At 34.8% G+C, this 12,966-nt stretch overlaps 1 protein-coding gene across 1 annotated transcript in view; it reads left to right on the plus strand.

Moving 5' to 3' along the window:
- Nucleotides 1-816: 816 nt before the first annotated feature.
- The window catches only part of LOC111002433, a 42,010-nt gene continuing 29,860 nt past the window's right edge, over nt 817-12,966 (plus strand). The window contains exons 1-2 of the mRNA XM_022272591.2: nt 817-1,407; nt 1,705-1,762. Coding sequence (XP_022128283.1) covers nt 1,342-1,407; nt 1,705-1,762 — 124 coding nt within the window. The 5' untranslated portion in view covers nt 817-1,341. The remainder of the gene's footprint in view (nt 1,408-1,704; nt 1,763-12,966) is intronic.

The following is a 12,966-nucleotide window of genomic DNA, read 5'->3' on the forward strand; positions in this document are numbered from 1 at the left end:
CCTATTCATTACAGCGGGTGCGAACGGTGTTTATGGCGTAATATGGATAAGACTGATATGTTAAAAATTATTAAGACTACATCTATCAGCCTAAATCTATATACATCTATATAAATTATCCATATTTTCAATATTCTTCTTCGTCTTCAGTTTATTTTTAAATATTTATAATAATGAGATAATTTATTGATAGTATGGAAAATAATTTACGTAATTACGCAAACAGTACCGAGAGTTTTTTACGCTGGCTTTTACTCGGCCAACACCCTCTGTCTTCTTTGCCAATGAGTAGGGATGCCAACAGGCTCGAATTTAATGACGTGGAATAAGTGATACCATGATGATCTTATGTTCCAAAATAACCGTATTTTTTTTTATTGTTATTATAAAGCTATACTTTCTTTTGCATAAGAGTAAAAAGAAATCGTAATCTAGATCTTGAATTCTGGAGTATATTCATTATTGAGCGATCAGTCTAAAGTTCTATGCGACGAATATATTTCATTAAGTTTGATCTCAAAGTCTCAGAAGTTAAGTTGAAACTGTAATTTATGAGCCAAGTGCTCTTAAGTTTCATAGCGCATATCTATAGCAGCTAGCGTGTGCAACTTTTTATCAGCGATATATTATCAAGCGGCCGGCTTGTTATATAACCAGAACCTGTATCATATTGCCGTCTCGCTCTGCCGGCCGAATGGGATCGGGCCGGCGAGCTCCGATCCAGACGCGGCCTCCCCTCATCACCACCGCGAGCGCCCTGCCACGTTCCGCCGCTAGACAAAGACACAACATATTGCATTAAATTTCGATCCTATTCTGTAATGTTTGGTCCAATCGCGTCCGATCTCTGCGTGTTCCGGTTCTTTGTCATCAATGGGTCGCCGGGCGAGTCCATTTCTAGTGCTACTCAAATACATTTTACGCAATATTTAAGCTAATTTGTGAATTCATACTGTGCTCAGTTTAATTCTTGGACCATCCTTTCGTTAATCGATAGCATACAGCAGTCTCGCGGACAGAATTAAGAAGTGTTTTGCGTTAGGCCCTTTCGGTATTAATGAGCCGTACCCACTTCAGCTGACTGCGTTGTACGCAAGGCTACTCCAACCAAACTAGTAGTAGACCGGCGTTCGAGGGAGGCGGTCGGGTGCTCGCTTACGTAGTGATATGCGGATGTCATTAATTACAATGGTTTTGGAACGTTTTCCATAGGCGTGAAACGGTTTTTAGAATCAGCAAGCAATAGTTTGTGTAGCGCATCGTGACGGGCGGGCGCGTCGAGAAGCGAGAGGGCGCAGTGTAGTGAGTGCCGTGGACGGTCTGAGGAGCTGAGGCTCAATAATGCTCAAATTCTTGACTCACAAGCTACGAACGCATTCGTTGAATGAGGAGAACGTTTCCGAGAAGGTGGGTGTCGACGCGGCCGGCTCTGCGCCGTGAAGGTCACACCGCCACCAGAAAATGGCCGCCCGCTCTCGAGAACAAAGGAGCGGAACGGTCGCCGGCTTCTACATCGCTCAATTTACATTTGTTAAGCTCAAATACTACTTTATTTCACTTTGCATTAGCCTACGCACAGGTTTCGGTAAAGTTTTAATCAAATTTCATAGAGCGAGTCAATCAAAATCGTGTCTGATAGCGGTGTGACGATAGGCATATGTAGCGGATTGATCGTCTGTTTGAAGCGTATGTTTTTGTTTTCAGGTGGAGGAGCGGGACTCCGGCACCGAGTCGGACGACGAGGCCGAGCGCGCCGACTCCGGTGAGTCCAGACCTTCGGCCTATTCATGTAACTCTCGTCCTTATGCCCTTAACTGGCTCTCAGCGAGATTGCCGGCCGGCACTGTCCTACACTAAACGTATTACAGTATAAACACTCGTCGTAAAAGCTATATTGACATCATATGGTTTCTTGGGGGATTTTTAAAATTTTTGTATGCATAAACGAAAGTCGATTAGATAGGTAACATTAATTGTCGATTAATGGTAAATAGGCACTGATTTCAATTAAGTACCTACTATTTATTTGTTGATTTGCACACTCGTTTTATGTAAATTTCCAAGTAGGTGTTATTGTTTATTTATATTTTATACCGGTTACAATAAAACTCTAGTTTGGGCCAGTGGGGTCCGACCCCTGCTTGTTGCGAAATGACCTTGAGTTACGTCCTTGAACTTCCAATCAGAACACGTAATATCCACTACGAATCGTAAATTAGTTTGGTCGATTCGTGAATAACACATTAGTATGAGCATCTTTCAGTCACATAATTGTACATTTCTGAACAACACTGATATGACACTGACAAGTAGAATTCACTGAAATATAGTGCCTAGCAGATTCTAATAAGACCTGATTATAGTGTTTAAAATTTAAATACATAGTTTGATCAACATTTTTGTATTTACCCAATTATTGGCCTATACTTTCAATGTCTGGTTCAATTGGCTAATCCACTATAACAAAGTTTACTAGTATAAAAGTTTAAACATAATGTTAGCGGTAACGCCTTTAATATCTAAAGGATAATAGAAAAACAAATTGTTTTTAATTGCCAGACAGTGAGGGTTCCAAAGAAAGGTGGTGTGGCCTATTATCAAAATAACCTTAAATTTTCATTATCATATCACTTGTTGTTCTTTCCAATCGGTTATCATTAGATAGTATAATGTAATATCGTAGTATATAATTTATTAATACCAAGCCGATTGATAACACTCGTAAACAAAGCAGTTATTATCATCTTATCTTTGACGTGTTATCTAAAAAGCCTACTCGAATAAATCTAAAGGCTTTAGACATTTTTTTAGTAACATTCTTCTTACTATATATATATATATATACTCATACACACTTATCTGATCCAGCGGCTTCTTTAATTTCCAAGGCATTACCACTAGGTAGCAAGTCCTATATGAATGAACTGCTTTCAGTTATAATAATTCTTGATATTAGCTGAAGAAAAATTGTCATCTGTCCATAGTGCATAATATATGAATTCTCAAAAACGCATACTTTATAGAAACCGTACTTTGCAATAAATCTTGAGACGTCACGCAAATCACTCCGATTACACGTTTATCGCGAAAGTCCAGAAAGTCAAGCTGTAGGTCAAATTGTACAAGTTTATCAGAGATATGTCTTATTTACTGGTTTATTTGAAACTATTAGCTCATGTACGGTGTACCCCATATGATGGGTCAATACAACTATAATTAAATATTTTATTAACCACCCCATGACTACGAAACTTTCAAATTTATAAAATATTGTGTTTTTTAATTATTAAACATAAATTTAGTCTATACAGATACTGACAAAAAAAAATTGTTTTTCTGTCTGCGACGCGAATTATTTAGATAGTTGATATGGCATACTCGTTAATTATTCATTTGCCTTCTTGTCATCAGAAAAAGAAAAAAATTGGTTTCCACCTTAGTGTATGTCCCCTTTTTCTAGACCATAAATAGGCAGGCTTTTGAAGAGTCCGGTTTAGCCTAAATAAATCATTAGGCAGACATGGTCAATCTTTAGGACAGATATATTTTTCCATCTTACGCTAAGCCAGTGGTTAAGCGTAATCCCTAAATGTGGAAAAGATATCATTAAAAAATAAAATACGTTTATTTTGGAACATAAGATCATCATGGTATCCACTTATTCCACGTCATTAAATTCGAGCCTGTTGGCATCCCTACTCATCGGCAAAGAAGACAGAGGGTGTTGGCCGAGAGAAAAAGCTGGCGTAAAAAACTCTCGGTACTCTTTTTAAAAAAAAAGCAAATCATCAAACAATTCTACAATATTTAAAACCGAAGGTTCAGTTTCGCACAATAGCAAAATGTCATTAGGTTGTAAAAATAAGTAGGAATGCAGTTATCACCGTCGCCGCGCCGTCTGAACCGCCGAACATAATGCACCTGACATATAATATATAATTACTTATATGCTTGTAAATTTTCCATTGATAATCGGCTGTTCCAAGGTCAGCGCGATTGCGTTGTTGCAACCGATTATTATTACTCATTCTCTAAACGATTGAACGTATACTATTTTGATTGTGCTTGGGAGATATTCTACATTACTTTTTTGAAAATTAATACGCATACGGGTTGGCTTAACTGTTGGATCATATTATTTGTAAGTAAGTTGGTGATCGGTCTACTAAGACTTTTAGCAAGGTACACCCCAGATGATAAATTCCCTACCACTGTGTAGAGCCCTCTTACATTTTACTGGGGTCAGCCTGTAAAAAGCGTTTGGCGAGATCGAACCCAAAGGCTTGTAATACATGTCGGAAAACCGACTCTCTTGTGAAAACACTTTTTGATCCAAAACTCGATTGATTAAATGAGTCGTGGCGTATAGTGTAGCATGCTTGCCAATCCAATACAAATCTGAAATTCATAAAATGCATTGCATGTAGTTATTCACAGACTGAGGTGAGCATTAGAATGTGACCATAAGTAGTTAATAGACCCTCTAAATCAGTGTTTGCCAACGTGTGTTTCATCCCACAGGGGGGCAAATTGATTGTAAAGGGGAATATTTGAAAATTTCTTAATTTTTTTTGGAATTTAATTTAATTTGTTTTTATATGTTTTAAAAATTACTTACTGTGTCCTATAACACTATTATGTAACAGGACAGAAGGGTTCTTAAGTGAATTATTTTTTTTAGCAATGTTATATGTATAATCTTTAAACTATATCTGACATAAACCATAATATTGTTTAAATATTGCGTACCGATTCTTAAAAGACCGGCAGCGCGCTTGCGAGCCTTCTGGTAGTGCGAGTGTCCATGGGCTGGGTGTTGCTTAACATCAGGTGAGCCTCCTGCTCGTCTACCTCCTATCACATAAAAAATATAGGGTTAATAAGAATCTTTGAAGGGCTACGGTGGCATAAAAACAGGTTGGGAAACACTGCTCCAAATCCTTTTAGTTTGATAATCTAGCTTCTTGTTAAAAAAGTGCGTCAATTCTTAAAATACCGGTAACGGACTTATGAGCCTTCTGGTAATATCAGTGTCCATGGGCGTCGGTATCACTTAATATCAGGAGAGACTCCCGTGCTCCCATGCTGCATAAAAAAGTTAAAGTTAATCTATATCAAAATATCATTTGTAGAATTAGGTACCTAAACCTTGCCCAGTGTCTTTTCTAGTCGTCAATAAAATATATGTATTTCGCTTTAACTGTAATGAAGTTAATATGGGGCTTCATACCGTTTTTTGATAGAAAATTTTCCTAAACAGTGGTAGGTACACAAATCATTAATTTCTCTAAGAATTCCCGGAAAACCCCGTTACCCGACAAGATACAATTGTTATTGTTATATGACATTTAATATATTGATATTTTCTACCTCACCAAAGAGGATGTGAGAGAATATTTGAAGAGGCGGGAAGACTTTGAATTTGTTTAGCAGTAACAATGTACTTTTTTCTTTGAAATATTAAGTATTTATTGTCGTTTGTTTGATGTTAAATTCAATTCAGTTTTCTTTCTTTTTTTATGTGTTTGTGTTATAATGTTCTTATGTATTATGTTTCATATAATATAATTACATAATATTGTTTGTCTATGTAATCTGTTTTTTTTTGGTATATTGTCTAAGTATTTTGTTTTATAATATAAAATGTATGTTAGCTCAATATTTACGTATAAATAAAATTGACGAATCAAGTGTTTAAATTGCAAGTGTGACATGATTTTCTCACAACATAATTTATCAAAACCGCTAAAATTACATGGAAATTAATTTCTAGGCCCCAACTAGAGTTTTTACGAAACATCATACTTTAATTGCATGATAGTAAATTGATAGCAATTACAAGTTGCATACATTTTATGTTATATCCAGTTAAAATTTAATTATCATAGCTATTAACTTTGCTTATTTAGCATGTAATTATGGTAGGTTTCTCGAACGTTTTTATTTAAGGTACATATAAATATAGGTCGTCTAAAAGTACTAGTTGGCGATATGCAATTGGCATAATTTATATTACCTAGTTTGGAATCCAGTCACCCAATACCTTCTCAACTCTATTTGTTTGTTGCAAATATTGTATGGGAGAAAAATAAATAAATTATCATAATAAAGTTATCATGAACATAAAATTGTCGTTTTGTTGATAAGAATAAAGTTCTTTAAATGTTATTACAGTTGAAAGAAACGTCTTAATTTTTTTTATCTGAATATTTTGAGGAATGTTTTTAAACTGTTTAACCCGAATATTTAAAAGGATTGTCTCTCACTATAATTTAACTTTAGGGGTTGATATATATTTTATCTAAACTCCTTATATCTTTAATTGATTCCAAAAACTCAAAGAGAAGGTATCAATTTGACGTGTAAGTTTAAAACAATCTATATCCTGCCCATAGATTTCTGTGTAGGTATTCTTTTACAACGAAACAAGGTCTTCTGTGCCTGACACATTCCGGTTTTCTTTTCTTAAACTGTAGAAATGAGTGGAAAGAAGAGTGCATTAGAGTGCAACGAGGATTCGAACGAACGTTAAGAATTGAATAGTCAAACCATTAGGCCAACACCGTTAAATAAATAAAACAGGCCTAAGCTCTAGTATTTAATCAAAATATCATACATATTTTTCAGCTTTTAGCGGCCCGCTTCGCATGAGTAGAATTTTTTTTTTGTAGATATTGACATGTTCTTTAATATTATAGCATATATTGAAGAGAGAGCATTCAAATCGATCCAATATTTTTTTAACCAATTCGTTACAGACATACTTACATACAAATCTTTTCTCTATATAATACTAGTATAGTTGTAATTCAACAATTGGGAAATTATAAAATGAAGAAGAGTTTTAAAGATAATAATTATACTTTGATGATGCTACAGCAATTCAATTGCCATTGTACTTAGAGAAAAGTATAAAACAACAAACATTTTTTCTTGTTACTTAGTATCCTAACCTTCTCCAACTTTCTCCAAACATCCCTATCCATGGCTTTCTTTCTCCATGCTCCTGCTAACGCTTCTATATATTCTATTCATGTTAATTTATGGCACCCTGTTCTTCTTGGTTCATATAGTTGTATTCAAAGTTAATCTTTGTCTGTGCATCATGCTATATGCCCAGCCCATTTCCACATCTGTTTTGTGAAGATACTAGAAAGGAAATGACGCGTGAGGGATCTCGCAATTATTAGGCATACATTATATTATAATCTTTATGTAGTACCAGTATGTACACAGTACAAAGCCCGTTCCCCAAATAATAGCCATCAATAATAGTCATAATGTAAACGGTTTATTGTTCTGCCGCCGCCCGCACCGTTTATTACAATCGAATACTCTTGTACAGCCCTGATATAATATAGTATAAAACAGTTTTTGGCAACCCTCTGTGGATTTAGGTCTGCTACGGCGGCTCAGTACTTGTAACTCGAAGGTCCTCAATTTCAAACAATGCTCTTGTAGATTTTACTGAATACTACCTAGGTAGGGGTACCGAAAAAACACCTCTGTTCGGTCGTTAACTATCGTCGATTAATGAACCTAAACTCCCGAAGAAACAACTGCTTTTCAGCGCAGACCTTTGATGTAATAGTTCATATTAAACATTGATTTAACACTTACAGGCATCTGTCTTAAATTACTGAATAAAATTTATCTTGAACCGAACGGATATTTAGATTACAAAACTAATTGTATTTAGGTAGAAAACGATGGGCATATAAATAAATTATATGTATTTAAATTCTAATTTCACCTAAGATTACATCTGAGGTAATAAGGTTTGGTATTCAATGTTATTCCAACTACTTTACTACAAATGTGTTTTAAGACTACTAATGGAGCTGACAGTTCATACTACTATTGCTTTACCGAGTCTCTTGTCATTAGCGTCAAAAATAAGCCATGAAGCCATAGATAAGAGAAAGTTAATATTAAGTTCATGTTAATCTTTCTCGTTTAATAGCAGATAAGTTATTATCATTACTGTTCTATTAGTCTGCTTAGTGTTGAGCTTGTTTCGATAGTTATCCCCGATAGAGGTTAATAAGTTCCTTTAATAAGACAATTATTAACGATCCATTAAAATAAATGAATAACTCATACTGTTATTTGGATTAGTGTTCTTCATCTGTTTTCTTCAAATCGGTTTTTCTAAATTGAAAGGCTTTTAACAAAATAACTTTTGTTCAATATTTAAGTAGTACCCAATTAAACTTTGCTTTTTCTACATAGCATGCCTATGCATGCATGGTTTATGAATTGATCAATTTTTGCTTGATATTTCCTAATACATTAATAGATTCTACTTGACTGACTTTCATCTTAATTATTGATTTTAAATGTAGACATTAGTTTCAGCACATAACTTGAGTGTGACGAAGTTCGCACATATATTTTCCGTAAGAAAAAAAAACTAATATTCTAGATAAATATCGATACTTTATTTGATCCATTGAAAGGTTTAAGACAACACTAGTTCCAAGGACTCATCTGCATATAATTGTATAGATAAATAATCATACATAAACAATTAGGCGAGTCATGTCTATAAATAGCGCAATCATTATGGCCTTGGTTCTCGTGTTTGTTCAGGTGTCCCTCAACAACGGATATGCTGGCGTGGCCACCACAGCTGTCACTTCGATCACGCCCATCGTTATTGATATGACAATGCAAAAAATATATTAAAATAAAGCTCTCGTGTTGTAAAAAATTTAAATATTTACAAGAGAAATATTCATACTTTAAATTACATCTACACGCCATTGCATTGTTAAGCGCCCCAACCCAATAACCTGTCTCAATCTATTTTTGACCATCTGAGATAGATAGATTTTATCAATATTTAGATCTTCATCTAAATATTGATAAAAGTGTGCCTATAACCAATCGACGGATTGTAATAGCTATCTGTCGATACAAGCTAACCATGGTAGGTCGGATTGGTGTATGTGAATTGATCTTAAGATTTTAACTCACACCAGTTTTAAAAATAATTAAAACGTTGTTGAATCATATTATTTATATGGTTTTATTTGGTTTATATTTTATATTGATTATCAAATATGAGTGGAAAGAGTGAAGAGATTGCATTCTATCCGTCGCCAAATATCAATCATCCCAATAACCAAATAACCAAACCCTACGAAGACGGATTGTATTCGTAGGGTTTGGTTATTGGGATGTAGATAGATCAATCGACTGTCACAATCTCAGATTGTCTTCAATGGATTTATTATTGGATTTGGGCGAAGGTCGGATACATAGAAAATATCCATAGGTTGTGGGTTAGAGTGAATGATCATTAAACTGTGCTTAGTAAAGAAAAGCCAGTCAATAATTAAGGTCTAAAAGACTTCAGGTGTAAAATAGCTGAACAAATAATCTTGTAAGTAGTCCTATATTAAGTTAAATAATGCAAGGTAACAATGTTGATTCTTATCCAGAAACACTATCTTTAAGCGGCTTCCAATGTATTTAATAGCGAATATAACTCAAACGATGACCAGATAATCCACCTGTTCTATTCATGTATTTCTTCCATTGCAGTTGCAACATTGTCGTTTTATCTAGTCCGAGTCTTACGGATCGATATTGTTCAACAGAATTGTAGTTTACAAATAATACACTATAAAATAGTTATTAAGATGGATGTATCATAAGCTTTTTATTTTAGTTCAAATTCTTATACACTATCAAAAATAAAACGCACTTAAAATTCTCTGAATAACGTTTCATGTAAATTAAGAAATACTAAATAACGTAGCGAATTGATTAATGTGTCCAAAAGCCTGATCAAATTAAAATCAGTTCATATAATTACTTAATTTAAAAAAAAACACTTTTTTAACGAATTGAAGTTATGTATTATTGTAAACTTTTAATTATTTAAACATAATTTTAAACGTTTCGCGTGCTTTACAGCGTGTAAAAGTTATGTTAATAAAAGGCTTTCGATAATATTATGAGGATGGTTCTACCAAGTTATTTCATTCAAAACTGATTAGTTGATTTAGGCAAGCGAGATTCACAGACATCTAATATAGATTACAGATCTAGATAAAATGAATAAAACATATCTCCAAATGTGGATAAATTAATTGGTGTCCCCTTCCTCGAAGCTGCGTGCTGCCATATAATGCTGCCGGCGACGGATGCGCGCTAGGGCTTCTACCTAGGGGTTTCTCTTATCTAAACGGGTTTATGTACACTGTGATTCTGACATGTGACATGTGAATTTCTTTCTTTTATCTATCAGTCATTCTTTTATCTAAATTATCTGTCTATGCTCTATTATACAACTCGTGTTATAGAGTATACGAGTAGATTTATCATAATAAGTTGTAATAGAATATGATTCTAATTACAGAACATTGCAACTGTGAAATATAGTCACTACTGGTTATTTTTGTGGCAGTTTTAAACTGTATTGTTTAGCGTATGTTGCAAGCCCTGAGAAGTGAATCGCGTTCTCTCATCAATTGGCAATTGTGCGGTGAATGGGCCCCCAGCCACATCCCAATATGGCGACGCGACAGCCACAAAAAGTACTCGCCGCCACAACCGATGTACTATGACCGATCGGACTCATGCATGGCGTCTCTCACCACAAAAACGCAACTATTCTGTAGTATCAGAAGTTCCAGGAACTCAATTTTTTTACACCCGCATTCTCGCGTCGTGCGACATAAAACTTTTGAAATTATGTTCGATCTAAAAACTGGTTAAATTATACCTGTAGACGTACTGAAAGTCGACTTAGTTAAAGCTAACTCGAAACGTGGCGTTTAGTTTAAAATTTGTTACGCATTCCGCTTATTACCAGTTTTATGATCAGGTTTCGCAACAGTTTAATCTCGTAGGTACACTTGCCGCGTAAAGATTTAGTGTTATTATTATAATTCAAACCGAAGATTGATAGCAAGACATAACAAGAGTGACCTATTGCCATGTTGATATTTGATGCTATTGTAATATGTAAATACAACACAAATATTTATATCGCTACAAACCTACATAAACACATGATTATGTAAGCCTGCAACAATGTTATAAATCAGTTTTTTGTCTACTATTGTATAAAATGTTAATAACTAGTCTAGTTACTCCACCATATTCAATTCATAGTAGGCAGTTAAATACTATGTTAGGATTAAGAACTAGTTTCTGCAATTACATCCAGATGTCTTTCTACTCGCACTGTCGCACATTAATGACTACTTTACGACAATAACGAGCATTTCCAACTTAACACCACGTTTATACATTCACCATATTTATTTAAGTAAATAACGAACACGTATATGTAATCTCTTCTACATTACCTCATTAGCATTACTTGAAACTTGTTCGTGCATGATCTTATCTCATACCGGTTACCAAAATACCTGCTTAAGATTTTAAATGATCGGATAAAATATTAATTGCACACTCTGAGCATTCGCTGAAACAGTTTTCATGTGGAATTTATAACCGTTAAACGTTGTATTAGTAAGTATTATAACGAAGGCCAAAGGCTGTGATACATTGAGTATTTAACACACTCTCCCACACACACGACACACATCCTCTCACCTTACTCACAGGGAGAACACCTGAACACTTCACAACATAATAGAATCACTTGTTAAATTGATTGTAAATTACAGTTTCGCCAATGAGTCGTGTATTGTATGCTAGAGTTTTTGTCTAATATATTTAAGGGGTTAGGCGCTGTATGCTGAAATACAGGTTCACACCTAGTTCAGCGTCAGATAAACCTGACTAATTTTGTTTATATAACTAGCGCAATTAGATATAAGTTTCAGTGAAACAAATTTGAACTAAATTATTATTATAGTTATGTGGCTCCATGTCTGAGTGTAACGATATGTAAACGGCAATCTTCCTCTTATCTTAGCAGAAGAGAAGACGCGTGGTTATATACACTTGGTGAATGTGTGCTACAAAAAGCTAGCTAACAATGACTACGTGATTTCCGTGAGCGTTTCTGTGCTTGTAACTTATGTCACGACAACGCGACCGGTCCGACTGGTTTTTGTTCAAATATCGTTTTTATGAGGCGTTTATCTTCACCTAATGAATGTTTGCGACTTTGAAGACGAAACTATTATTTGGCTGTGTATAATGATTAAATACTAATTTCCGCTTGTATCCAGAGTAAACTCCGAAACTCAAATTCTTTCATATAAATACAGTTTCACTGAAAACTTTTTTTACTAAACATGCATTAGTCTTACTATCTTAAACAGCTAATCAAAATAGAGCAGTTTATATTGGATATGCAACCTATTCCCAATAGATGGATCAGCTGTTTATCGTTACACGCCGCGAGGTTACTGACCCACATTTAACGTTATCGGCTAACTTTTTCATTTTAATACTGTAACATCTTTAAACTTCGGTTCGGTCCGAACCATCGGTCTTTAAACCATAAATAATTCCTTAAAATATCTTTAACGACCGGAGCAAAATATCTCTTGATTCTTGTTTAAATTTCGCTGTAATAGTAGCCCCCTATTTTCTATGCTTATTATGTTTCAAAACGTAATTGCGGCTATCAGAAATAGAAATAGCAATAATGGTAATTGTCTGATAGCTGTTATTATTTATTTCAACATAATGGCTCATATCGTAGATTGGTGTTCAAGAAATCTTGGTGTTTTAAAATTGGTACGAGATTACCTTGTTTAATGTAATTCAATGTAGTACAATATTTATTCGATGCCCTATTGTTTCGCTATTAAGTATTCAAACAAATGTATTTTTTTTCTATGAAAGATAATTAAAAACTGTAAATTTTTGCAGCGGTTGATTTGTAATATCGAATTAAGCGTGCGTTGTAACTCGCGCGATGCACTAGGTTCTAGCCTCTAGGAGAGAGGTCGGCGCGGCGGCCATTCACCCCAACCGAATCCAGGTCGCGAAGGTTGCTACTGGCGGTCGTTACTCGCTGCACGCTGATGG

This window comes from Pieris rapae, chromosome 15 (assembly GCF_905147795.1).
Source record: "Pieris rapae chromosome 15, ilPieRapa1.1, whole genome shotgun sequence".
NCBI lineage: Eukaryota > Metazoa > Arthropoda > Insecta > Lepidoptera > Pieridae > Pieris > Pieris rapae.